At 47.0% G+C, this 27,754-nt stretch overlaps 1 protein-coding gene across 1 annotated transcript; it reads right to left on the reverse strand.

The window, feature by feature from the left end:
* Positions 1–196: 196 nt before the first annotated feature.
* On the reverse strand, positions 197–26,898 carry LOC137533393 (uncharacterized). The gene is made up of 7 exons (XM_068254796.1): positions 26,616–26,898; positions 18,466–18,586; positions 14,816–14,858; positions 13,245–13,395; positions 2,678–3,891; positions 667–766; positions 197–273 (listed from the first exon to the last, which is right to left on the reverse strand). The coding sequence occupies exons 1-7, from the start codon at positions 26,896–26,898 to the stop codon at positions 197–199; spliced, it is 1,989 nt and encodes a 662-aa protein (XP_068110897.1).
* Positions 26,899–27,754: the final 856 nt, after the last annotated feature.

Here is a 27,754-nt window from a genome sequence, read left to right on the forward strand (position 1 = left end):
GCATTGCAGGAGTCTGACAGCCACAGTCATGGCTCATAAAGGCAAATGCATTGTGGGACTTGTAGTTCCGCAACAGCTGGAGGGCCGAGTTTGCCCATGCCTGCCTTAGAGGATATTCTTTGTTTCCCATACGGAATAGGCCTCCCACACAGTAACCGCCGAGCGGTGAATTTACCTTATTCTGATCCAGGATCGTCTACTCTTCCACCTCTAGGCAGCGCTGTAACACCAACCTCTTCCTCCAGGTCCTGATCACATGATAGGACATGTGATCTGTAGGGAGGTCAATGAGATGCAAATCTCACATTTATGCAGCATTATGCAAATTATGTAGCTTGAACATGAACCAATCAAATCCTGTTTCGGTAAAACTCAATTGGTCCATTTTCAAGCTAAATAAATTTGCATAATCCTGCATCAACTCGAAATTTGCATCTGACCATCCCTAGTGATCTAGACCTGAAGGAGGTTGGCGTTACAGCGCCACCTGGTGGTGGAAGAGAAGAGTCAAACCTGCTGAGTCAGGTAAATAAAGTGCTCCCTGTACTGCTCTGCATTAGGCTGGGCTGGTGGTGCTGCCACACATCTAAAAAAAACCAAAGTCAGCAGTTAAAGTGTTAAATAATTGCTGTAAGTCAGATTGCCTGGGTCCAGCAGAAGATGTACCTGAGGCGTGGATAGCCTTGTGTCTCTTCTGAATGACATCCCGTAACGCCCGCACAATATGGCAGCACTCTGGAGATCCCACTTTAACAGTCTGGCCAATCTGCAACAAATAAGAAAGGAGAGGTGGCAACAATCCATATTAAACCGCAAGAACGAGTAAAAGTCACCCCAAAAAAAAAAAAATTCCAAAAAGGTCTTTCCTTCAGATCTAGCAGTGAGAGCCACAAACCATTAGCAGTACAGACATGTTTCGTGGTGCAGTTACCACTTCCTCAGGTCTGCCTGAAAGTGTGAATGGCTTTAACACCTCGTTTGGGGCTCACATCTACCAATTCATCTCTAAAGGGAAGCAGTTATACTCAATGCTTATATAATCAGGGTTGCCACCTCATCAGCTTTAAATACCGGCACATATGAATTATACATGCCTTGTGGCTAGTTAGATGCAGTTTAGGAACTGATTAGGTTTGAATAGCCCCAGAACCTGTATAACTTAGATGTGTCAGTATTTAAAGGGATAAGATGGCAACCCTATATATAAACTGAGGTCCAACTAACTCCCTCAAGTCACTCCGGAGTCTTGTACTTTTGGAGTGCAACTCCTTTTAAAACAAAATTCAAAAAAGTCCAACATCCCTACCAGCACATAGTGGTTGCCTTTGTGGAAACTCACTCGCAAGCAGGGATGATCCTAAAGGACAACTGAAGTGAAAGGTATATGGAGGCTGCCATATTTATTTCCTGCTGAACAATACCAGTTGCCTGGCAGTCCTGCCAGTCTATTTGGCTGCAGTAGTGTCTGAATCACACCAGAAACAAGCATGCAGCTAATCTTGACAGATCTGACAATGTCAGAAACATCTGACCTGCTGCATGCTTGTTCAGGGTCTGTGGCTAAAAGTATTACAGGCAAAGGATCAGCAGGATAGCCAAGTAACTAGTATTGTTTAACCCCTTGAGGACCGCAGTATTAAACCCCCACTAAAGACCAGGTCAATTTTCTCCTAATTGGCCACTGCAGCTTTAAGGCCTCGCTGCAGGACCGCACAACACAGCACACAAGTGATTCTCTCCCCCCGAACCCCCCCCCCCCCCTCTTCTCCCCACCAACAGAGCTTCCTGTTGGTGGGGTCTAATCACCCCCCAGTGTTTATTTTAAATAAATATTTGTTATTTTTATAACATTTTGCATATATTTTTTTTTTAAATCCCTCCCTCCAGCTGGCCAATCCTGGCGATCAGCTGTCATAGGCTTCTGCCTATCAGGGCCGATCGCTCTGTAGTGTCCCCCTAACAGCGCTGCTGCTGATCGCAGCGCTGTACATGTAAATAGAGGACGGGTACGACATCTAACAGTCTCCCGCCCGAGCAACGATCGCCACTCGGAGACTGAAGGGCGGGGCGGAGCTCCGCGCGCAGTCTCCTGCATTAGCCGGCTCCAGGACCTGACGCCAATTGGAGTTAGGCGGTCCTTGCCCATTGGCGTGGAGCGTCTACTAGTAGTTAGGAAATATGGCAGCCTCCATATACCTCTCCTTACAGTTGTCCTTTAAGAATACTTCAGGATAGAATTTTTACACATTTGAGGCCTGGGGCAGGCAAAGGTCACTGCCTCTGCCCACCACTTCACATTCCAACCCCTCCCCCTGTAATCGCTTCCCCTCCTTGCATAACTGGTATAACCCTTCCCCCCCCAAAAAAAAAAAAAAAAACAGTTATGCAATACCAAAGGTGACCATACTCAAGTCAACCAAAACATTGATTTTTCCCAATTCTCAAAAACTTGAGAAAAAAAAAATCTCCAATAGAAAATGTCAAATTAAATTTTTTTCTCAATCTTATGATCCATCTAACATCAACATGGTGGAAAAAGGAAACATTTTTAGGAAAACAAATATAATAGTATTTGGTGGATTTGTTTGAGTTTTCAAATACAATCAAGAAACAAAGTAAAAAGCTTGAAAGAAAGATCGTATGGTGTATGGCCTTGCTCAGAAAGGGATGGTCTTACAGATTTCAGTTGCACTCCTTGTCTGATCTGATCCAAGAGCCTTGTGGATTCATTCTGTGGATTGCAAGCTTTACTGGGCACCATCACATCTTGTCGATCGGAGCTGAAGATAGTCCTGAATCGAATATCCAATGGAGGCTGCGAACTGGTAGATAGGAGGTGTTTATTGGAGGATAGTGGATCCAGTTTACCACTAGAGGACTGCAGTCTAAATGGAAGAGGAGGTGCGGGAGGAACGGTCCAATAGTTCGGTTCTAGGTTTACAGGTAAAGCTCTGTATTCAGGTTCTATACTTAGGGATAAAGCTCCATATTTAGGTTCTGCATTTAGAGGTATAGTTTCATATTCAGGTTCTGCATTTAGGGGTACAGTCCCATAATCAGGTTCTGCATTTAGATTTACAGTCCCATATTCAGGTTCTGCATTTAGGGGTACAGTCCCATAATCAGGTTCTGCATTTAGATTTACAGTCCCATATTCAGGTTCTTCATTTAGGAGTACAGTCCCATAATCCAGTTCTGCATTTAGATTTACAGTCCCATATTCAGGTTCTTCATTTAGGAGTAAAGTCCCATATTCAGGTTCTGGATTTGGAGTGTCTAATAAATAAGGGGTAAGAGTTTCATCAGCATTGAAGCTTTCAACACATGGAGTATTTGGTGGTACCTTCGGGACACCTCCATATTTAAGACCAGATGTTTCATTACTTGGTAGAGAAGATAGATAAGGAGAATCTTCTATTAACCAGGGAAAGGGAAAAGATCCAGATCCAGGGGGGATATTCAGAACAGAAGGAGGCGTCAGAAAGCAGTCCTCTTCAGCGGGCGTGGCTAGTTTGAGGACACCTTTGGTGTTTCTTCTAGGAATAGATTTTGGAGGAGAAGCGAAGGCCGGCACATTCTTGGACATTCTAGTGCGAAGAGCAGAGTTATTTCCTGGGGTGAAGTTTTGTGCCAACTCTCCCAAATAAGGGGGTACAGGTGGTGGGGGTCTGGATGGTAAATGCAGGAAATGTGGAGGTGTATGGTGGGGCGGAGGAGGAAGTTTCCTCAGAGGTGGTAGTCGGTTGAAAGGGGAGACTTCTGGTATCGTTGCTGAAGCCTTCACCATCTGTGGAGATGGTTCCACGGGTCCGTTTAGTCTTTTGGACGGGATAAGACTAGATGATGACAAGGAGCGAAGTCGGCTTCGTGCGCTGGGCTTTTCCACAGTTGCTGGAAGAAGAAGGGAGAAAGGAGTCAGACTGCACAATGCTATTACTCTACAACTACTCTGGACAATGGTCAAGGATTGTCAACGGGATGCAAATAAACACCCTTCCACAAAGACCTTTGCAGTGCTTTAAAATCATGCAGCGCTGTGTGCAGCAATTCCTAGGGCGATTCCACTCGTGTTTCCCGGCGATTATAAGTGCTGTAAAAACTGTACATCACTTCCAATTAGCTTTTTTCCAATAAATTTTATTACACTTACCAGGTATCCCGATGTTTGGCTTCTGTCCGTAGCCCAGCCCCCTAAAGGATGAGGTCATAGGTACTTCACAAGGACCAGAGAAGCACCTGTGACCTCTTCCGCTAGGGGGCGGGGCTACAGGTGGAAGCCAGAGAAGCACCTGTGACCTCCTGCTAGAGGGAAGGGCTACAGATAGAAACCAGACATCCGGTAAACATACAGAAGAAAAAGAAAAAAAACTATCCACTAGTCCACTATAGTGTAATATGTACAAATAACTACTGCAGGTCTGGTTCAAAGCTTGGCTTTGAACTAGACCTGCAATAGTTATATCCTCTATTGCCTGATGAAGCTGGACTATACCTGCAAAACATGTTACACTGCAGTTTGGAGTATGTACCGTATATTCCGGCGTATAAGACGACCCCCCAACTTTTCCAGTTAAAATATAGAGTTTGGGATATACTCGCCGTATAAGACTATCCCTCTTCCAACGCACACCAAATTAAAAAAAAATAAAAAAATCATGTACTGGTGCTGTGTATGAACAGATACTGGTGCTGTACTGTATGTGTTACCCAGTATATAACAGTATATAGTCAATTGACTTGTTGCATTGGTCCACTCTCCTTAAGTAGACTGGTCAGCTCTCCTTGTCTACCTGTTTATCAGAGCGGTATGGAAGAATAGATTGCATTCCCTCAGCAGGGAGATCTGAGAGGCAGTAACAGGATAGGGCGTATCACCCGGCATCAATGACACCCGGCGTATAAGACGACCCCCAACTTTTCAGAAGATTTTCAAGGGTTAAAAAGTAGTCTTATACACAGGAATATACAGTAAATGAAATTTTTTTTGTTGACCATTCAAAACAGTAGGTCTACTTGGTGGCAAGTCCACCATCACCACCTCCTCAACATTTTAACAAATTTTATCCTTTTGGCGCCTCGGTCTGCTTTTACTTTATCTGGTAAATATAAACATTTAAATGTACAATCGCTAGCCCCCAAATCACTGCAAAAATCGCAATTCAAAGCATTATTATACAAACACTCAAAAAGCTGCATGTCCTGCGATTGCCCCTAATTGCCACACTAGTGGGCTCAGCCCCATTTAGAATTACATTACATTGGCAAAGGGCTTTTTGGGAATCGCCAGCAATCCCAAAAAGCTGCCAAAAACGCCCTAGTGGGTCCCAGCCCTTACACTGGGGTAGGGATGGTCTGTGGGATGCCAATAATTTCAAGTTTATGTAAATGTTGTGTAGCTTGGAAATGAACCAAAAGGCATCATGGATTGACCTATTTCCAAAGACCAAAAGTACATAAAAGGTACCATGAAATAAACTCAGCATGATTCGCATCTCACCAGCACCCTCTAGTGGCTACAGCAGGCCATGTGGCAGTGCTGGGATGTCAGTGTCGTTTCTGGGATGTGGCATAAATGGCGCAGTGTCTGACGTGGCACCATGAACCATGGGTGTCCACAGACATGAGGAACGTTTGGAAATACAGTCTATGTCCTACCTAGAACTAGACTGTGCCTCTTCTCACTGTAAGGGCTTAGAATTCAGAGCTGTAAATGACACTTTACAGTCAGGAGCAAAAAAAAAAAAAAAACCTGGCAGAAATCCTAAAGCAAGGTGTCAAATTCAAAGTGGGAGGAAATGGAACACTCGGCCAGAGTTGCGCAGTACATATCCTGTCGCCCAGTTAAACGAGGGCTCACCCAGCTGCAGCTAAATTACCAAGTGGCATTACATTCTATCCCCCCCCCCCCCCCCCCGTTGTAGCAAATCAGAGGGAGGAGAAGTAAATCAGGCACCTGAATGACATGAAATCCTGCTGGGCGGCTTTAGACGACATGATGACATTAAGTCTAGCGTGGCGCACAGGTCAGGCGCAGCTCAGGGAAGAGCGTGAGCCAAAATGACCTGCTCTGAAAGCCTTGGGCCAACTTTATAAGGGATGAAGGTGGTCACTAGATAATGCTCCTTGTTGTCTAGCAGCCCCCTATCCCCTCTATACAGTTCCCTGGTGTCTAGTGGCCCCCTTTATCCCCTATACATTATCCTGGTGTCTAGTGGCCCTCCCATACACAGTTCCCAGGTGTTGAGAGAGCCTCCTTGCTCCTTATACAGTTCCCTGGTGTCTAGTGGCCTCCCCTTATAAAGTTCCCTGCAGGGGCGTAGCAATAGAGGTTGCAACCGCATCCGGGCCCGAAGGGCCCTACCTCAACTGCAGTTTTAGCTCAGTGTTGGTCCTGTGCCGGTAATCACTTCTATAGATACTGTGGTAATCTTTAACCAGTTCAGCCTATCTGGACGAGTAAGTTCAACCAGATAGGCTCTGCTGTCTTGCCCTCCTGCCGCTAGCCCCACCAATTAGTGAATGGGAATATAGTTCCCATTCACCGATCTAACTCCCTCGCAGAAAAACAGACGATCTCTAATCAGAGACCGCCATCTTTCTGCCCCCCCCCCCCCCCCCCAAAAAAAAATTATCGTCCTCTTTGTAGTTCCTGGATGCGAGATTGTTCGCATCCAGGACTTTGACTGTGGCCATCTCACATACATTTTTTTTATTTATTTTTTATTACATTTTACATTTAAAATTTCCCTCATACCAAAAATTACCCAAATACTTTTTTTTTATAAAACAAAAAATTACAATTAAAAAAAAAACAAAAAACAAATAGTCACCCAAGGGTCTGAATTTTTTAAATATGCATGTCAAGAGATTATATTATTTTAAAACCTACCCTGAAAATAAGCACTAGCTGGAATTTTGACAATGCTTGAAATATAAGCCCTACCCCGAAAATAAGTCCTAGTGGAAGTTAAAGAGAAGGAAGAGGTGGCCAGCAACCAGAGCCGGGACAAGGTCCTTCAGCACCCAAGGCTGAGACAGCAAAGTGCGCCCCTCCATCCCTCCCACCCCAGCCGTCACATACTGATTGCTATTAGACTAAGAGGGCCACGGGGTCCCCAACCTCCCCAACACCCTAATATCTAGTTATCTGTCTTGCAGTCACTGCTATGTATGTCCTTATCTTATTTCTTTGTGCTTCAAACACAATTGGGAATGACAGCTGAATGAATTGTGCGCCCCCTCCTACACTGCGCCCTGAGGCTGGAGCCTCTGCAGCCTCTGCCTCGGCCCGGCCCTGCCAGCAACCGGTGACACAGCAGCGCAGTATGAGCTTGTAAACAGTGATGGACGCAAATTGAAAAAAATGCACATTTCTAAATAAAATATCGGTGCCATAAATAACTGGGACAAATGGGCAAATAAAATACATGGGTTATAATTACAGTAGCGTATATTAATTTCAAACTATAATGGCCAAAAACTGAAATTTTTTCTTCATTTCTTAATATTCCTGTTAAAATGCATTTACAAAAAAAGTAATTCTTAGCAAAATGTACCACCTGAAGAAAGCCTAATTGGTGGCGGAAAAAACGAGATATAAATAAATTCATTGTGATTAGTAATGTTATTGGCGAATGAATGGGAGGTGAACGGTGCTCGGACGCATGAGGTTTGACACTGTAGGGCTGAACCAGTTAAAACTGTTCCCCATCCCCTTCTTGCACCTGACACTGTGGTTGTCCTTGTCAGGTTTTGGTCAGGTTTTGGTGCGCCGTATCAATTGTTATGTATAGAGTGCTTGGGGGCCCCCCATTGTAAAACTTGCATCAGGGCCCACAGCTCCTTAGCTACGCCACTGGTTCCCTGTGTCTTGTTGCCCCATCCCTCTCCTACAAAGTTATCTAATGTCTATTAGTTTCCCTACCTCCCTAATGCCTAGTGCTAGAGCTGCTAGAGCGCCTAGTGCTAGAGCTGCTAGAGCGCCTAGTGCTAGAGCTGCTAGAGCGCCTAGTGCTAGAGCTGCTAGAGCGCCTAGTGCTAGAGCTGCTAGAGCGCCTAGTGCTAGAGCTGCTAGAGCGCCTAGTGCTAGAGCTGCTAGAGCGCCTACTGCTAGAGCTGCTAGAGCGCCTACTGCTAGAGCGCCTAGCGCTAGAGCGCCTAGCGCTAGAGCGCCTAGCGCTAGAGCGCCTAGCGCTAGAGCTGCTAGAGCGCCTAGCGCTAGAGCTGCTAGAGCGCCTAGCGCTAGAGCTGCTAGAGCGCCTAGCGCTAGAGCTGCTAGAGCGCCTAGCGCTAGAGCTGCTAGAGCGCCTAGCGCTAGAGCTGCTAGAGCGCCTAGCGCTAGAGCTGCTAGAGCGCCTAGCGCTAGAGCTGCTAGAGCGCCTAGCGCTAGAGCTGCTAGAGCGCCTAGCGCTAGAGCTGCTAGAGCGCCTAGCGCTAGAGCTGCTAGAGCGCCTAGTGCTAGAGCTGCTAGAGCGCCTACTGCTAGAGCTGCTAGAGCGCCTACTGCTAGAGCGCCTAGCGCTAGAGCGCCTAGTGCTAGAGCGCCTAGCGCTAGAGCGCCTAGCGCTAGAGCTGCTAGAGCGCCTAGCGCTAGAGCTGCTAGAGCGCCTAGCGCTAGAGCTGCTAGAGCGCCTAGCGCTAGAGCTGCTAGAGCGCCTAGCGCTAGAGCTGCTAGAGCGCCTAGCGCTAGAGCTGCTAGAGCGCCTAGCGCTAGAGCTGCTAGAGCGCCTAGCGCTAGAGCTGCTAGAGCGCCTAGCGCTAGAGCTGCTAGAGCGCCTAGCGCTAGAGCGCCTAGCGCTAGAGCTGCTAGAGCGCCTAGCGCTAGAGCTGCTAGAGCGCCTAGCGCTAGAGCGCCTAGCGCTAGAGCGCCTACTGCTAGAGCGCCTACTGCTAGAGCGCCTACTGCTAGAGCGCCTACTGCTAGAGCTGCTAGAGCGCCTAGTGCTAGAGCGCCTACTGCTAGAGCTGCTAGAGCGCCTAGTGCTAGAGCGCCTACTGCTAGAGCGCCTACTGCTAGAGCGCCTACTGCTAGAGCGCCTAGTGCTAGAGCGCCTAGTGCTAGAGCTGCTAGAGCGCCTAGTGCTAGAGCGCCTACTGCTAGAGCGCCTAGTGCTAGAGCTGCTAGAGCGCCTAGTGCTAGAGCTGCTAGAGCGCCTACTGCTAGAGCGCCTACTGCTAGAGCGCCTAGTGCTAGAGCTGCTAGAGCGCCTAGTGCTAGAGCTGCTAGAGCGCCTAGTGCTAGAGCGCCTAGTGCTAGAGCGCCTAGTGCTAGAGCGCCTACTGCTAGAGCGCCTACTGCTAGAGCTGCTAGAGCGCCTAGTGCTAGAGCGCCTAGTGCTAGAGCGCCTAGTGCTAGAGCGCCTACAGCTAGAGCTGCTAGAGCGCCTAGTGCTAGAGCGCCTAGTGCTAGAGCGCCTAGTGCTAGAGCGCCTAGTGCTAGAGCGCCTACTGCTAGAGCGCCTACTGCTAGAGCGCCTAGTGCTAGAGCTGCTAGAGCGCCTAGTGCTAGAGCTGCTAGAGCGCCTAGTGCTAGAGCTGCTAGAGCGCCTAGTGCTAGAGCTGCTAGAGCGCCTAGTGCTAGAGCTGCTAGAGCGCCTAGTGCTAGAGCTGCTAGAGCGCCTAGTGCTAGAGCTGCTAGAGCGCCTAGTGCTAGAGCTGCTAGAGCGCCTAGTGCTAGAGCTGCTAGAGCGCCTAGTGCTAGAGCTGCTAGAGTGCCTAGTGCTAGAGCGCCTAGTGCTAGAGCTGCTAGAGCGCCTAGTGCTAGAGCGCCTAGTGCTAGAGCGCCTAGTGCTTGAGCTGCTAGAGCGCCTAGTGCTAGAGCGCCTACTGCTAGAGCGCCTAGTGCTAGAGCGCCTAGTGCTAGAGCTGCTAGAGCGCCTAGTGCTAGAGCTGCTAGAGCGCCTAGTGCTAGAGCTGCTAGAGCGCCTAGTGCTAGAGCTGCTAGAGCGCCTAGTGCTAGAGCTGCTAAAGCGCCTAGTGCTAGAGCTGCTAAAGCGCCTAGTGCTAGAGCTGCTAGAGCGCCTAGTGCTAGAGCGCCTACTGCTAGAGCGCCTAGTGCTAGAGCTGCTAGAGCGCCTAGTGCTAGAGCTGCTAGAGCGCCTAGTGCTAGAGCTGCTAGAGCGCCTAGTGCTAGAGCTGCTAGAGCGCCTAGTGCTAGAGCTGCTAGAGCGCCTAGCGCTAGAGCTGCTAGAGCGCCTAGCGCTAGAGCTGCTAGAGCGCCTAGCGCTAGAGCTGCTAGAGCGCCTAGCGCTAGAGCGCCTACTGCTAGAGCGCCTAGTGCTAGAGCGCCTACTGCTAGAGCGCCTACTGCTAGAGCGCCTACTGCTAGAGCGCCTAGTGCTAGAGCGCCTAGTGCTAGAGCGCCTAGTGCTAGAGCTGCTAGAGCGCCTAGTGCTAGAGCGCCTACTGCTAGAGCGCCTAGTGCTAGAGCTGCTAGAGCGCCTAGTGCTAGAGCGCCTAGTGCTAGAGCTGCTAGAGCGCCTAGTGCTAGAGCGCCTAGTGCTAGAGCTGCTAGAGCGCCTAGTGCTAGAGCGCCTAGTGCTAGAGCGCCTACTGCTAGAGCGCCTACTGCTAGAGCGCCTACTGCTAGAGCGCCTACTGCTAGAGCTGCTAGAGCGCCTACTGCTAGAGCGCCTACTGCTAGAGCTGCTAGAGCGCCTACTGCTAGAGCGCCTACAGCTAGAGCTGCTAGAGCGCCTAGTGCTAGAGCTGCTAGAGCGCCTAGTGCTAGAGCGCCTAGTGCTAGAGCGCCTAGTGCTAGAGCTGCTAGAGCGCCTAGTGCTAGAGCGCCTACTGCTAGAGCGCCTACTGCTAGAGCGCCTACTGCTAGAGCGCCTACTGCTAGAGCTGCTAGAGCGCCTAGTGCTAGAGCTGCTAGAGCGCCTACTGCTAGAGCGCCTACTGCTAGAGCGCCTACTGCTAGAGCGCCTAGCGCTAGAGCTGCTAGAGCGCCTAGCGCTAGAGCTGCTAGAGCGCCTAGCGCTAGAGCTGCTAGAGCGCCTAGCGCTAGAGCTGCTAGAGCGCCTAGCGCTAGAGCTGCTAGAGCGCCTAGCGCTAGAGCTGCTAGAGCGCCTAGCGCTAGAGCTGCTAGAGCGCCTAGCGCTAGAGCTGCTAGAGCTAGAGCGCCCACTGCTAGAGCGCCCACTGCTAGAGCTGCTAGAGCACCCACTGCTAGAGCGCCCACTGCTAGAGCGCCCACTGCTAGAGCGCCCACTGCTAGAGCTGCTAGAGCACCTACTGCTAGAGCGCCCACTGCTAGAGCGCCCACTGCTAGAGCGCCCACTGCTAGAGCGCCCACTGCTAGAGCTGCTAGAGCGCCCACTGCTAGAGCTGCTAGAGCGCCCACTGCTAGAGCTGCTAGAGCGCCCACTGCTAGAGCTGCTAGAGCGCCCAGTGCTAGAGCGCCCAGTGCTAGAGCGCCCAGTGCTAGAGCGCCCAGTGCTAGAGCGCCCAGTGCTAGAGCGCCCAGTGCTAGAGCGCCCAGTGCTAGAGCGCCCAGTGCTAGAGCTGCTAGAGCGCCCTCTGCTGCTAGAGCGCCCTCTGCTGCTAGAGCGCCCTCTGCTGCTAGAGCGCCCTCTGCTGCTAGAGCGCCCTCTGCTGCTAGAGCGCCCTCTGCTGCTAGAGCGCCCTCTGCTGCTAGAGCGCCCTCTGCTGCTAGAGCGCCCTCTGCTAGGATTACACAGTTTGCTTTGGAGCCATTTAGATGGCTCAATAGATCATTTCCGACATGTCTGATCGTTTTGCCGCTCGATTCTTGATGGAAGTGAATGGAAAAATATAAGAAAAATGAGTGGAAGATAAGAGAATCGAGTGGAGAATCGATCGAACGGGAGAATCAAGCAGCAGAATCGACCAGTTTTAGATCCCTCCCTATAAAGTACTGGTAGAGACTGGTCATTATCTCTGGTGCATTGTCTTCTGGTTATCTCCTGCTGAGTAGAACAATGCCTAATTGCTCGGCAGATAGATGGTTAGCTAGTTTCCAACATGTTGGAAATTATCTGGCAGATAACAAAATTGCATGGTGTGTACCTAGCATTACACAGTACACTGGTGTCTAGTGCCCCTCCCCTAAAGGGTTCCTTGGTGTAGAGAGATTTCCCCCTCCCCGTATGGCTTTCCTTGTGATTTGGGGCATCACCCTCAATATAGCTTCCCTGGTGGTCTACATTGGGCCAAATATAATGCAAAGTTGGGAAACCACTTGGGGGCCAAATTTGATGGTTTTGTTGGTCAGAGTTTGACATTAATGTTCTAAAGCCTCATACACACAACCTTTACCGCCCAAGGCCACTGTCACCAGCCGCCCCCTTTCAGTATAGCGAGATGGTAGCGAGATGACCCCACCCTCCAGTATAGGAAGCTTGAGGGGTGTCCCCTCCCCCTTCCCTCCAGTACAGGTAGCCAGATGACTCCTCCCCCTTCCCTCAAGTATAGGTAGCCTGATAACCCCCATCCCAGTATAGGTAGCCAGATGACCCCTCCCCCTTTCCCTCTAGTATAGGTAGCCCAATGACCTCCCCCCTTTCCCTCCAGTATAGGTAGCCAGATGACTCCCTTAATCCCTCCCCCCCCCCCCCCCCCCTTTTAGTATAGGTAGCCAGGTCACTTTCACACCGCAGCAGCCATTAGCTCGTCTCCAGTGCATAAGCTTCTTTCTTTTCATCTCCAACACTGCCCATGTCCATAGCCGCCAGCCACAGCGCAAATGTGCACAAAGAGCAAGGTGGCTGCTACACAGGCGGCTAGCAGTAGAGTACCGCGGTCAGGTGCTCTCCTGATCTCCCTGCATTGCAGCATTTGCAAGCTTGAAAATGTTACACCAATTTAGCCTGCTGATCTGAAGCCCTTGCTCCTGTGGTGCCCTAGGCCATGGCCTAGCTGGCCTTGGCCTAAATCTGGCCCTGCACACATGCAAGGGCTGTTGCATGCTGGGATCGGACAGAGTTCGGTGCGTGATCTGCTGTACACACTGGACATTCTTGGTAGAGGGGTCCCAACTGACTGGCCGCCTCACCTGAGAACTATCTAGCATGTTTATGAGGCTTTAGGGCAGTGAATGCATAAGTCAATAGTTTAAGAAGCTATAACTGTCAAACTCATGCACTTGAGACAATACAAGCTTAGATGTTTAGCTGTAAAACCTTCCAGGAACTTTCTATTTTGGATTAGGACTAACCGGTACAATAAAGCAACATTGAAATAAATGGTCATTTTCAGTAGAAGGACAATGAGACTGGACGTACTCTTCCTGCGGGCCATCTTCTGTACCGCCTCCATTATCCTCTCCTTCTCCGCGGTGCTCGGGAACTTAGGGGAGAACCCCTTCTCCATAAGATGCGGCTCAGAGACCCCCGCCGTGTTCAGCAGTCTGTTCAGGTGAGTGTCAGATCCCCGCTGCACAACAGAGTCAACAATTACTGATACTTTATGTTCTACAACTTTCAAAGATTATAAGACCCAACTTCAACTAAAACTAGTGTTTTAAAGGGGGCGCTATGGTGAAAATGATGCTTTTCCATTATCCCCCACCATCAGTTATTTAAAGTGGACCCAAATTAAAAATACAAGATTTCAGAAATAACTTCTAACAGCAACCTTTTTTTCAGCTGCATGATGACAAATAGAAAATATTTTACATTTATTGGAGGAACCCCTCCCTTCCTTTCATATTGCCGGGACAGAATCCAGCAGACTGGTGGAGGATATAAAAAAAAAAAAAACACAGGCTGCTACTGATGATGTCACAGGGGAGGTGATCTCAGCTTGTGTGAGATTTCACATAGACGACGCCCCTGCGAGGGAGGGTAGCTGATGACAAACACACATGATCTAAAACCTCCTACTAAGCTCAGAAGTAATGGCTGCCACCTGTATAACCCCAGTTATGGAAAGAGAAGGGTGAAAAGCAGGCACTCAAATGCACATAAGCTTGAAGGAGTGTTTATCTTTGTATGTGTCAGAGTGGTGCAACTAAATATTAAGAATTAAAAATGTTGGTTTGGGTCCACTTTAATAGGGGCAGCATAAATTTCTCCATAGAACTCGTGTTTTAAAAAAAAAAAATAGCTCCTAACACCAATTCTTTTCTTATGCACAGCTGATCTGCCTCAATAAATCAGCTGTTCCTGGCATGACCAGCTAGCTGTTCCCGGCTAACCGCTAGCAGCCTTCTGTCTTTTTCTTCCACAGCTAATTTATAACGCGGCTCACACACTCCAGAGCTATTGCTTCTCACATGTAGTTATAACGCAATTAAAGTAGGTTATTAGCAGCCTGTTTATTAACAGTTACATGTGTGGATCAACAGCATGGCTCTGGAGTGTGTGAGCTGCATTATAAATCAGCTGAGTCAGAGAGAAGAGACCAGCTAGCAGTTAGCAGGGAACAGCCCAGCCCATATCTAAGGAACAGCTCATTTGCTGACGCAGATCAGACGAGTAGAAGAATTGGTGTAAGGACCTTTCTTTTTATTTTAACAAGCTCTATGGAGAAATGTATGCGGTCCATATTAAATAACTGATGGTGGGGATAATGGAACAGCATAATTTTTGCCATAGCTGATCTCTGCCACCTCCAGTGTATACAGTACAAGCGGTTACTGTGCCTGTACTGATCGTAAACCAGCTGCAGCGTGGGCTGATCTCTGCTGCCTCCAGGACGAGGGGGCAATTCCAGAGCATAATAGGGAGACAAATATTTAAGTTTTGCATTTTGGACAGGATTTAGGTCAGAAGAGTTAAATCTTTTATGACAAAAAGCCTATTTACTGTTCAAACAAGGTTTGCCTGCTCCAAATATATTAAAGAGGACTTACATCTGGACGAGGCGTGCCATCAAATCCAACATGAGTAATATGTCTGAGGAAAGAAAAATAAATATAATTACTTAGGATGTAGAAGTCAGCATGTAAAGATTGGCTCTCTGCTGAACAAAAAGGAAAGCCAGGCGGGAACGCTTGGTGAGCAGTGCAAAGGGGTGCCGCCCTCCAGTTGGCTCAAGCACTCCATGTAGCAATGGCTATGTAGCACCAAAGCCTGCAGAGACAACCGTAGTGTCAGAAGCCTACGCAGGGGAGAGGACACAGCCCCAGCGTCAGAAGCCTACGCAGGGGAGGGGACACCGCCCCAGCGTCAGAAGCCTACGCAGGGGAGGGGACACCGCCCCAGCGTCAGAAGCCTACGCAGGGGAGGGGACACCGCCCCAGCGTCAGAAGCCCACGCAGGGGAGGGGGAGCGCCCCAGCGTCAGAAGCCCAAGCAGGGGAGGGGGAGCGCCCCAGCGTCAGAAGCCCAAGCAGGGGAGGGGGAGCGCCCCAGCGTCAGAAGCCCAAGCAGGGGAGGGGGAGCGCCCCAGCGTCAGAAGCCCAAGCAGGGGAGGGGGAGCGCCCCAGCGTCAGAAGCCCAAGCAGGGGAGGGGGAGCGCCCCAGCGTCAGAAGCCCAAGCAGGGGAGGGGGAGCGCCCCAGCGTCAGAAGCCCAAGCAGGGGAGGGGGAGCGCCCCAGCGTCAGAAGCCCAAGCAGGGGAGGGGGACCGCCCCAGCGTCAGAAGCCCAAGCAGGGGAGGGGGACCGCCCCAGCGTCAGAAGCCCAAGCAGGGGAGGGGGACCGCCCCAGCGTCAGAAGCCCAAGCAGGGGAGGGGGACCGCCCCAGCGTCAGAAGCCCAAGCAGGGGAGGGGGACAGGCACAGCGTCAGAAGCCCAAGCAGGGGAGGGGGACAGCCCCAGTGTCAGAAGCCCAAGCAGGGGAGAAGGCATTCACAGTGTCAGAAGCTTAAGCAGGGGAGGGGGAAGCCGCAGTGTCAGAAGCCTAAGCAGGGGAGGGGGCAGCCCCAGTGTCAGGTGTAAGCAGGGGAGGTGACAGTGAAAGAATCCCATGAGAAGGGGGGAGGGGAACAGTTTACTAATGACTACCACTGCAAGTCAAAGAATCACTACACCACCACCAAAAAAAAAAAAAAAAAAAAACCCTAAAGACTCGTACACATTTTCCATGCTCCAACCAACTGAACGACCAAACCATTTGCATACTGTGTACATAAGCCAATGACGGACTGCATGGTATGGCTGCATTCAAAACAAGTACAAGTCATTCAAATGACTTGTATACACGTGGCCAACCTGCATGATATCAACCAAAGAGTCGTGTCAGTTGATCCGCCTGTTAGATTCAGTAAACCAACTTATTCGCTGGTCTAGTCTGTCACGCATACACACACCCAACTATCGTTCAACAGACCAAGTTTGGACAATAAGTGGCTAGAAAGCTTGCACATGTGTATGAGCCGTAACAGTTGGAGGGCCCTGGTGCAGTCAACCTATATTGCCATGTCAATGGTCAAGAAGCCAAATAGGCACACAAAAAAAAACGAAAAAAAAAAAAAAAAACACATTGATCATGTACTTCCAACCCTCTGCTGCAACCAAGTGAGAATTATTTAACCACTTAATGACACGCTGACATAAAAACGTCCTGCTAGAGAGTCCTAATGGCTACAAGATGTTTTCATAAGTCAGACAGTGCTGCTGTGCGCGTGTGTGTGTGCACATGTGCACGTGCCTGCTCCCGTGCGTGCATTCCCGTGCACGTGGAAAAAAAAAAAATCAAAGAAAAATATACACCTTTATTTCCAAATACTATATTGTCCCCATACTTTGCACTAGGGACATAATTAAATCTTGTGATAACCAGAATAGGCAGATAAAATGTGGGGATTTTATGTACAGTAACAGTGTTTATATTAAAGCTGTAGGGGATGAAATTTGAGAAATAGCGTATTGTCTAATTTTTTTCCTTGTTTTTCCCCTTTAAAATGCATAGAAAAAGTAATTACTGAAAACAAGTTTCAACCCCAAAAATCCCAATTGGTGAAAAAAAGATATAGATCATTTCATTGTGATAAGTAGCGATTAAGCTTTTGGCAAATGAAAGGGATGAGCACTGAAAGGGGAAAATCGTCCTTGTCCTTTAGGCTAAAAACACCTTTGGGGTGAAGTGGTAAAGTGGACCTGAACTCAGAACCTCTCTGCTCTGAAAGATAAGCAACAGCATAACCTTTAAAGAAAAACCTTTGTTACAGCTTATACAATTCCTGCAATAAATCTGCAGTGTTTCTACTTCCTGCTTTTATGGAAGGAAGCATAAGGTTAACATCCCGTGCTTTCAATTGAGTTTATCTGTCGTAGCAGTCGGCTGACACATGGGAGAGATTAAATTACAACTTGTGATTAGTCACAGATGAGGGGGAATTAGGCTAAATTCTAAATACATACAGGGCGCATTTCTCTTTTTTTCCTTCTGTCCTGTGCAAGAGTTCAGGTCCACGTGAAGCAATAAACAGGATTCTTACAGAGGACTTTGAGAATTTATGGTTATAGGAAGAGGAAGCTGTGGCCAGAAAAGCATCAGGCGGGCGCCAGGCCAGCAGTCTTGCTTGGCAGCTGTGTTAATACACCCATTGCTGGGAAATTGATTGTCCGCTATCTGCTCTGATTTGATTTGCATGCCGCGGCTTCCTCTCCGGCATGAGAGGTTTTAAAGAGAACCAGAGATGAAGCACCCTCTTGTATTTTACCTTATAAATCAGTGGGAACATGACAGTAAACACCTAATCTGCTCTTTGTTTCATTGTTCTCTGTATAATTGACTTATCACCTCTGATAAGAATCCCTGACTGAGCACTCAGTCTAGCTTTGCTATGGAAAGATTATAGCCGAGTCTGTCTTCTCTGGTGTCTTTTCAAGCCCAAGCCTGCCCCCTTGTGGCTCTGCTATAATGACTGAGCTATAATTATTCCCTGCAAAGCCAGACTGAATGCTCAGTCCTGGATTCTTATCACAGCTGGTAACAGACACTTTTAGCAGTGAGGATGAAACAGAGAGCATGGTAAGTGTTTTCTCTAATGTTCTTACTGATATATATGGTAAAATACACAAGGGTGCTTCGTCTCTGGTTCCCTTTAAAGCGGATCCGAGATGAAAAGCTATCTATAACAAGTAACTTGTCTATATATCTTATCTAAAGTTTACACAGCATATCTAGCTGCAAACAGCTTCAAAAGTTTATGATTATTTATTCCTGTGATACAATGAGAGCAGCCATGTTCTGTTTGTCAAATTGTCACAGGCTAAGGGCTGGAGATGCTATCAGCTTGCCTGTGTGTAAATTCAGTCCCCTCCTCCTCCCCTCTGAAATCAATGGCTAGTAACCTCCTCCTCCACAGACTGAGCTCCCATAATCCCTTGCTACAGTGCCAAGGCACAAAAGGATATGTGGGTTAGGCTTGTTTAGTTTATAGGGAATTAGCGTATTAAAAAAAAAAAATGTATTTGGCTTGAGGAATGCCCTATAAACTATATGAAAGGAACAATTATGCAATGAGTAAAAGTTTATCTCGAATCCACTTTAATGATCACGTCAGGGGAATTCTTTACTCAGCACTGCAGGTTGCTTTGGAGAAGGGGACTTACTTGAAGTTGCTGGGTGAGCCGATGTCAGATTTGCTGAGCTTTCCTCGCTGAACCCTTCCGGGAAAGTTTTCCTTTGTAACATCATAGCTGGAGGCATTGTTCTGCGCCTGAAACATAGAACCTGCGGGAGGGGGGAGGGGAAAATGATCAGCCAATGGGTGGACACAGCTAGATTTATACTTTCTCCAATGCTAAGCGGCTGTCCCAGCACTCCTCCAATTCAATGTGCAGCCCCCTGTATCATATGTACCATCCATGTGCAGCAGCCAACTCTGTACCATCACGTGTACCGTCCAGGGTTACAAAGATAACTTAAGGCACTCACCGTGTGTGGGGTGGGGGCATTAGTGTGTGGGGTGGAAAGAAGGGGTTAGGAACCTACAGGGTGGGGGTTAGGGTTAGGCACATAAGGAAACGGTTAGACATTAGGTGGGGAAATTGGGGTTGGGGATCTATGGAAGGGTAGAGATTTGGGGTGGGGAAGGTGGAGTTAGGCATTAGGTGAGGGCTAGGCACCTACAGCTAGAGATGTCATGAACCTAATTTTACATTCGCGAACAGGAACTTCCACAAATGTTTGCAAACGCGCAAATCTGGCGAACCGCCATAGACTTCAATGGGCAGGCAAATTTGAAAACCTACAAAGACTTTCCGGTCACAAAAGTGAGGAAAAAGTTGTTTCAAGGAGTCTAACACCTGGACAGGGGCATGGTAGAGAGGGAACCATGCCAAAAGTCCCACCAAAAGTTACGGAGTTGACGCCAAGTCTGTTTTTAATCCCTAAAGGGCAGGAATCACATTATGCACAGCTCTGGGTGTCAGTGGGCTGGGGAGTGTCACAAAAAAAACAGGAGACTAATGTATTGGCCCTCAAAAGGGCTGTTTGGGATGCTTTCACAGCAAGTAAGGAACAAGAACACAGGCCTAGCTAATGCTTTCCCTACCTATCTGCAGCAAAGTCTGCCCCTACTGGAGGAAGTTAGGGTTAGGCACCTATGGGCAGGGCTGGGCTCACGACTAATCACTAGTCTGTAAGGACTCAAATTCTTAATTAAAATGAGCCGTAATTGCCGCAGTTGTGCGGCTGGATAATAAGGGGTTATTTACCCATAATTCCACCATCCTGCCAGCACCCCAAACAACTTGCACACATCCTATTGGACACGTTGCAAGCCTCACTATGCGCACTTCCTCCTTCCAGCTTGAAAAACTATTAAATTGGCACCTTAACATTTTCATCATGGCAAATCCGCATAAGCAATGTATTTCAATGGGCTGTTTCCATTACAGGCAAAATTAGCTCCCTCCACCCAGTGGAACAACGGCGCAGACACTATACCATCCTTCCCTACTGGCCCCAGGTGATCAGGCACAAGTGGGAACAGAGCATAAAAGGTGGCCACTAACGATCCTATTTCTGGTGAAACAAAATTCATTTAAGAGATCAGATAATTCTGATCTGAAGTGAAATATCGTAATACATCATTCATTACACCATTAAACAAACCAATCTGTGCTTCATATCACATCCAACAACAAAATCCAAATTTTGGTCCGACAAGAATCTAGTCGCAGGACACTATTGCAGACGGGAACGCGTAGAAGAGGACATGTGGCCGGGCCTGTCACCAAAACGAAACTAGCTGGTGGCAGGCAAGGTCGGACTGGGCCACAGTAGTACAGTTTTCCCTCGGTGGGACCCACCTCCAGGTCTCTGGTGGGCCCTCCTCGTCTGACAGAGCTCTAGTCGCTGCCTGCAGCACAAAAATTCTCAGTGCTGTAATCACTCATGCTGAGAGCAGTGGCGTAGCTGTCCTACCATATTATTATTATTGTTATATATTTATATAGCACTGACATCTTCTGCAGCACTGTACAGAGTACATAGTCATGTCATTGACAGTCCACAGAGTAGCTCACAGTCTAATCAATGTCATATGTATGGTAACTAGGACATTGCTTTATATTGAAGGAGGGGACTCTATGCAAATTTTTGCTGGGCAGCAGTGTCTCTGAATTACAATGCTGCTAAGATCATGTACATTTGGCCCTGTCCATAATACATCATGACCACGCCCACCTTCTGGTGCATGATCACGTCCTTTTTTCACCGCAATCATGGGATGCGTGGGGCCCAGGTTGAAATTTCTTTGGTGGGCCCCCAGTGTCCCAGTCCGACCCTGGTGGCAGGAGACAGGAGGATCCACAAGTGACTGAGGGCACAGTACAGCTGCAGGGGGCTGGTAGAAGCCCAAAGTTAGTAAAACTATTTTTATTGCAGGCTTAAAGAGACTCCGTAACAAAAATGTCATCCTGTTTTCTACCATTCTACAAGTTCCAAAACCTATCCTAATGTGCTCTTGCTTACTGCAGCACTTTCTACTATCACCATCTCTGTAATAAATCAGCTTATCTTTCCCCTTTCGGACTTGTCACCGTGTCTGGAAGGCTGCCAAGTTCTTCAGTGTTGTGGTTCTGTGAGGCATCTCCCCCCTCCAGGCCCCTCTCTGCACACTGCCTGTGTGTCATTTAAATTAGGGTAGCTTCTCTCTGCTCTCTTATCTGTTACAAGCTGGATAAATCATCCTCTGAGCTGGCTGCCGGGCTTTTACATACTGAGGAATTACAGACGGGTAGAGCTGTCTGCACTCTGCAGGAAGAAACAGCCTGACACTTCAGTGGAAGATAGCTGCAGGGGGAAAGAAACACAAATGATCTCTTGAGATTCAAAAGGAAGGCTCTATACAGCCTGCTTGTGTATGGATGTATTTTCTATGTGTGGACATACTGTACATCAACCTACTTCCTGTTTTGGTGGCCATTTTGTTTGTTTATAAACAAACTTTTAAAAACTGTTTTTGACTACTTTTAATGCGGCGGGGAGCGGTGAAATTGTGACAGAGGGGAATAGGAGATGTCCCCTAGCGCACTGGTATGTTTACTTTTGTGCGATTTTAACAATACAGATTCTCTTTAAGGGTCACTTTAAAACACCAAATTCAGTATTTTACCAACCCTTTAATTTTTTACCGAATATGTCCCAGTGAATTGTAGCTAATGTCCATTACACACAAAGCTATACATATAAATTGCAGGAAAACGTCTAGCACTAATAGAAAGGCATCAGATCAATTTATGTAATGGCTATCATTCATAAAGCATTCCCACATGCGGTAATACTGAAAACAGCTGACTTTACCGAGCACTTTGCAAAATGTCAATTAATAAAAGCTGTTACTGCATGAAAAGCTCAAATTACTGAGCAGTGAGGTAAATTACCACCTTGTGCGGTGATCATCAACACATGTCAGTAAATGTCAAATCAAAAAGATTAGAACAGGCAGTATTGGAACGGAGAATGCCATCTGTTTAAAAAAAAAGGTGATAGGAGAGTGATAACAGCAAAACTAATGGAGGCAGATCTCCCAGGCAGCAGCAAGAGCTGAACATAAAAGGCTTTCCGGAATACCCAGGTTGTGTTTTTTACCTCTTGGGAACCTGTTTTCATATGTTTTACAGCAGAAAGCCTGCATAAGTAACTTTTTTTTTACGCAAAGCCTTTTATGAATAGAGCCCATAATTGCAGGGAAACTTCTAGCACTTAGGCTATGCTCACACTACAAATCACTAAACGCAAACGCTGAGCGGTTTTTCTGTAGTTTTCCTCAATAGTATTTTGAGCATATTTTTTAACTGTATGGGGTAGTGTTTTTCTGCTTTTTCCAACATTTTGCTTTTAGCAATTTTACTGCACGTGTGTCGCTCTCCCATACAGGAAATGGCCACTACACAGGAAACCGGTGTTTTATTGGTAAACTGCAGTGTTTTATGGGTAATCTGCAATATTTAAAAAAAAAAAAAAAAAGAGTAAAAGCGCTGGAAAAATGCTGATTGTAAACAGCCCAGCGCTTCTGGGGCAATTTTGAAGCGCTCCTATCTTTAACATTGAAGCGCTAATCACTCAAAAACACTGAGAAATGGTGCAGGTTAAACGTTTGAGCTAATCACTGAAAAGCACTTAAAGTGGACCCAAATTAAAAATACAAGATTTTAGAAATAAAATCTATTTTCTAAATTATAATAATAAATAGCAGCATTTTTCAGCTGCATGATGACAAATATAAAATATTTTACATTTATTGGAGGAACCCCTCCCTTCCTTTCAAATTGCCGGAATTTTTCCGGCAAACTGGTGGAGTAGATGTGTCTGGCAATGGAGGAATTGCTAACGGCTGCCCCCAGTATAACCCTAGCTATGAAAAGAGAAGGGTGAAAAGCATGCACTGAAATGATCATAGGTATGAAAGAGTGTTTATTTATCTTTGTATGTGCCAGAGTGCTGCAACTAAATATTTTTAATTAAAAAATGTTTGATTTGGGTCCACTTTAAATGAGAACAGCCACATATACTTAACATTGACCAAGCGCTTTTCAAAACGCTATCGATTTCCAGCGATGCTGAAATCGCCTGAAAAGTGCTTTAGTGTGAATGGGGCCTAATGGAAAGGCATCAGATTAATTCATGTAATGACTTACCAATAATACCAAACAAAGCCATCTCACAGAGTATCAGCGCTCAGCCCTAGTGAAGTGACTCCTATATATTACATAGCTTCATCCACCAGCAAGTCATTACACTAACTAGCCTCACTTGGGGCACAGGCAGCTGCCGGCCAATCACAGCAGCTCACACAGCTCGGACCACTTAACCCCGCAGCTCCAGAGCAGGGGTGGTCAGTGAGATGCAAATAATTCAGAGATGATGCAAATGTTATGCTAATATTATGCAAATATAGGCAGCTTAGAAGTAGACTAGTGAAATATAGCAGCTGCAGGACCAGCGTGCATGATTATTGTAGTCCAGCTCATTCGAAAGCCCAGATCAAATTGGATGGACATCTGTTGCCCCACACATCATCCAATCACTTTCAGGGCCCGTTTCCACTATTGCGGTGCGGAATCACCTGGATTCCACCGCTGACAAAATCGCATGCGGATGCGATTCCGCATGCGTTTTTTGCCGCGATTTCGCATGCGATTTCGCATAGGCAGGGGATATGCGATTTTAACCATGTCACTGCCTGTGTGAATTAACATGGGTGCCTATGCGAAATCGCACGTGAAATCGCGGCAAAAAACGCATGCAAAAAACGCATGCGTTTGCCCTATTAAATACATTGCCTGCGATTCGCCTGCATTCCACACGCAGGCGAATTCTGCGAGCTCTACCGTGCAGAAAAATCCTGCACAGAAAAACGCAATTGAAAACTGACAAGTGGAAACAGGGCCATCCACTTGTATTGGCTGTGCGAATCCGCATGCGGACAACGCATGCGGATTCGCGATAGTGGAAACGGGCCCTCAATCTATTCACACATTATTGGTGGAAGGGTTTGAATATAGGTGTCAGGATTACGGATGATTAATGAGATGCAAATATCCCTGAGTTTATGCAAATGTATGCAAATTTTTTATACAAATATATTCAGCTTGAAAATGGACCAATCAGGTCCCACCCAGGTTTAAATTGATTGGTCCATTTTCAAGCTGCATATATTTGCATTATAGTTACATAAATCTGCATGAACTTGGAAATATTTGCATCTCATTGCTCATCCCTAGTCTAGATGGGTAGGCAAAGGGTACAGATGTCACACTTGTTAGATCTCCCAGACAGAATCGGGTGGCCCCACACATGTCCAATCCAATTTACTTTTCATTCTGCTCACTTTATCGATTGAAGAGTCAAATTGGACACACCAGGATAGACACACAGGAATATTTTTGTCTCGCCTGTTTGACCTTCCAGATTGAATTGGATGGACATTTGTGGACCATACATGTCAGATCCAATCACTCGTTTCTGCCTACAATATTGATTGAAGGGTTGGATTGGACAAGTCAGGAAAGGTTCACGTGAACAAATTTGTCATGCCCATTTGATCTCACAGATGGAATTGGATGTACCTGTAACCCCACCTATGTCTGATCCAATCAGTATGACGCCTGGAACCCACTGGAGCGCTTTTTTGAGCGTTTGAGGAGCGCTGTAAATCGCTAGCGATTTCCCTAAACACTCTGCCAATGTAAAAAAAATCGCAATCGCAGGACAGGCAGCATTTTGGGAGCGTTTGCGCTTCAATGTAAAGTATATAGTTGCTGGCAAATCGCTCATGAATCGTTACACATAGCGATTTGTGTGCGATTTTAAATGACTGCAAACTGTAAAAAAAAATTACAATAATTTGAAAGAACCAATCAGAATTAAAATCGCTACTTGCTAGGGCCCATTCACACTAGAAGCGCTTTTCTGAGCATTTTGCGATTTATTAGCATTTCTTAAAAATCGCCCCCATTCACTTTCATTAAAATCGCGGTAAAAATCGCGGAAAATTTGATGCGATTTTTCACGTAGGCCATCGCGAAATCGCAAAGATTTTTCAATGATAATTAACGCAATATTAATAAAAGTGAATGGGAGCGATTTAAAAAAACGCTAATCAATCGCAAAACGCTCAGAAAAGCGCTTCTAGTGTGAATGGGCCCTACAATTGTTGCCAAAAAGCTTACACTTTTTAAAATCGCTGCCAAAAATCACCAGAAAATGGTCATGAAATCGCTTACAGAACGCTACTTAAAAACGCTAGCGATTGGTAGTGGGTTCCAGGCTTAAATCGATTCTGCACACTTTATCGTTTGAAGGATCACAAAAGCCTCGTTTCCACGAAGAACAATCGTTTTCGTCACGTTATCCCACAACATCGTTTAACAAAAATATACAAAGCGAAGTTTAACGACATGCAACCACCCACAGACGTCATTCGTATTGAATGACCGTCATGACCGTTTGCTGATCGTTCAGACCACCATAGACTCCCGAGGCAGTTCTTGGGATTGCCTAAATGATCGTTTACGAAAACGCAACCAATCATTGTATATTTGCCCAGATCAATCATAAAACGATTTTGTTTCTGGTGCCTGGCTCCACCCCCAACACATGAGGTCATAAGTGAGTCTCAATCCTCAAATACAGACGTGCCGATGACTTCTTGTGCTAAGGGGAGGGGCTACGTGCTCGAAACTGGCGGAAATGGATCTCGGTTGAAACTTAATTTACATATGAAAATGGCCCACAAAGTTGCTGCAAAATCTCTATTGAGAAGCAATTCAAAAGCCATTTTACAGTGCTCCTATCTTTTGCATTGAAGCATAATCGCTCCAATTATGCCGCAGGATTACGATTTGGCCAAATTACAATTGCTCCTGTGCATTACCCTCTATCCACTTTTATCGGCATACCATTTTTTGGGATCTCCGGTGATTGGCGGCAATTCCAAAGTGCAGCTGCAAATGCTGTAGTGGGCCCCATGCCTAAATAGCGGAAAATTGTATACTTACCTACGGTAATTTTCCTTTCCTTTCGAGGTCCATGGCAGCCCTACTACGGGGTTAGTCCCGCCCCCTAACCCCTACAGGACCTGTGTGTATAAATGTTTAGCCCTCCCCTTCTCAGGTGCTTTCTTTTTAGTAGTCCAAAAAATGACTAGGCCTAGTAGGGTGGGATCTCCGTAGGCTGCCATGGACCTCGAAAGGAAAGGAAAATTACCGTAGGTAAGTATACAATTTTCCGCTTTCCTTTCCATTTCCATGGCAGCCCTACTACGGGGATCTCGGTAGCTTATTTTAACAAATGGGAGGGAACAAAGCTGCGTTCAACCAAAGGATACTTTATTCAGTAACACAAATGAAAGGATGTTAATGAAATATATCCAGTATTCACATCCTAAAAATAATGAATCATGTAATTACAGAATTCTTAACAGCAGATAATCCACCTCTGCCAAATTCTACCGTGGATAATCCACCAGGATGAATTTTATAGTGAGACATAAAGGTATTCTCGGATGACCAGTTTGCGGCCCTGCAGATAATGTCCGGGGATACCTTCACTAGCGCAGCCCATGAAGAGGCAATGGACCGCGTAGAATGGACTGTAACTTCCTCAGGTGGAGTTACATTCATTGCCCTATATGCTGTCTTAATCGTTCTTACTAGCCATGAGGCTATGGTTCTCGTGGTTGCCGGCTGACCCCTTTTGTATCCTGCTGGGATTACAAACAGTCTCCTGGTTGTACGAATTTCCTCTGTACGTTCAATGTATATTCTTATTAACTCCGGAATGTTCAATGAGTCTGGGCTCTCTAGTATATTATCTGAGAAAGAAGGCAAATTCCACTCTTGACTGAAATGGAATTGAGTGGCCACCTTGGGTATAAACTGCTCTATTGGTTTGAGAGTTACACGATCCGGGAAAAAATGGATATATGGCGGGTCACAGCCAAGCGCCTGCAGTTCCGACACTCTTCTTGCTGAGGAAATCGCTGTCAGGAACGATACTTTTAGGGTGAGGTCAGTGAGAGAGCAATCCTGCATCGGTTCGAAAGGTGGTTTGGTTAGTCCGTTCAGAACTAGAGGCAAATCCCACTGGGGGTATAAGTTTCTCCTAGGTGGCCTTATCTTCATTACGGCCTGCATAAACTGTATTATTAATGTTTCATAAGCCCATTTCCGATGAGTAAGAGCTGATATTGCCGATATCTGAGTTCTGATAGTACTTTGAGCAAGTCCCTTGTCTAGGCCCTTTTGGAAAAAATCTAAGATGTTGTTCACCTGAACTGTAGCAATACTTAGCCCCCTCTCTGTCAGGGAAAGCAGAAACCGGTTTCATGTCCTGTGGTAGGTGTTATTAGTAGTGGCTTTCCTTGATCTTAATAGGGTTTGTATCACCTCTGTGGAACATCCTAAATCCTGCAACCTTCTCCTTTCAGTCTCCATGCCGCTAAATTGAGTATCCGCGGATGCGGGTGAAAAATCTGGTTCTGTGTTAACAGGTCGTGTACGTACGGTAGTATGATCGGAGGTGCAGTTGATAGTCTCTGTAATAGCGGGAACCATGGCCTGCGCGGCCAGTGCGGCGCTATCATCAGTACTATAGATTGTCCCTGCTGAATTTTCTTCAGCACCCTGTGAATTAGCTGGACTGGAGGAAAGATATATGCTAACTGGAACTTCCACGGGAGTGAGAGGGCGTCCCACCCCGCCGCCTGCTGGTATTTGCACCTCAAGAAGAACATGCGGCACTTTGTGTTCCACGGGGTGGCCATTAAGTCGACCTGTGGCGTCCCCCATGTCCTGCACAATGTCTGAAATATCTCCTCTTTCAAACTCCATTCTTTGTTGTCGATCCAGTGTCGGCTGAGTGAGTCCGCGACACAATTCCTCACCCCCG

This window comes from Hyperolius riggenbachi, chromosome 9 (assembly GCF_040937935.1).
Source record: "Hyperolius riggenbachi isolate aHypRig1 chromosome 9, aHypRig1.pri, whole genome shotgun sequence".
NCBI classification, from domain to species: Eukaryota; Metazoa; Chordata; class Amphibia; order Anura; family Hyperoliidae; genus Hyperolius; species Hyperolius riggenbachi.

Excerpts from the sequence above, each read along its gene's own strand:
- LOC137533393 (XM_068254796.1), bottom strand. The coding sequence starts at position 26,898 with ATGCAGGATTGCTCTCTCACTGACCTCACCCTAAAAGTATCGTTCCTG. Across the intron at positions 18,587-26,615 it reads AATAAGAATATACATTGAAC|GTTCTATGTTTCAGGCGCAG; the intron begins GTACAGAGGAAA and ends CCCCTCCCGCAG. Across the intron at positions 274-666 it reads CAAGGCTATCCACGCCTCAG|ATCACATGTCCTATCATGTG; the intron begins GTACATCTTCTG and ends ACCTCCCTACAG.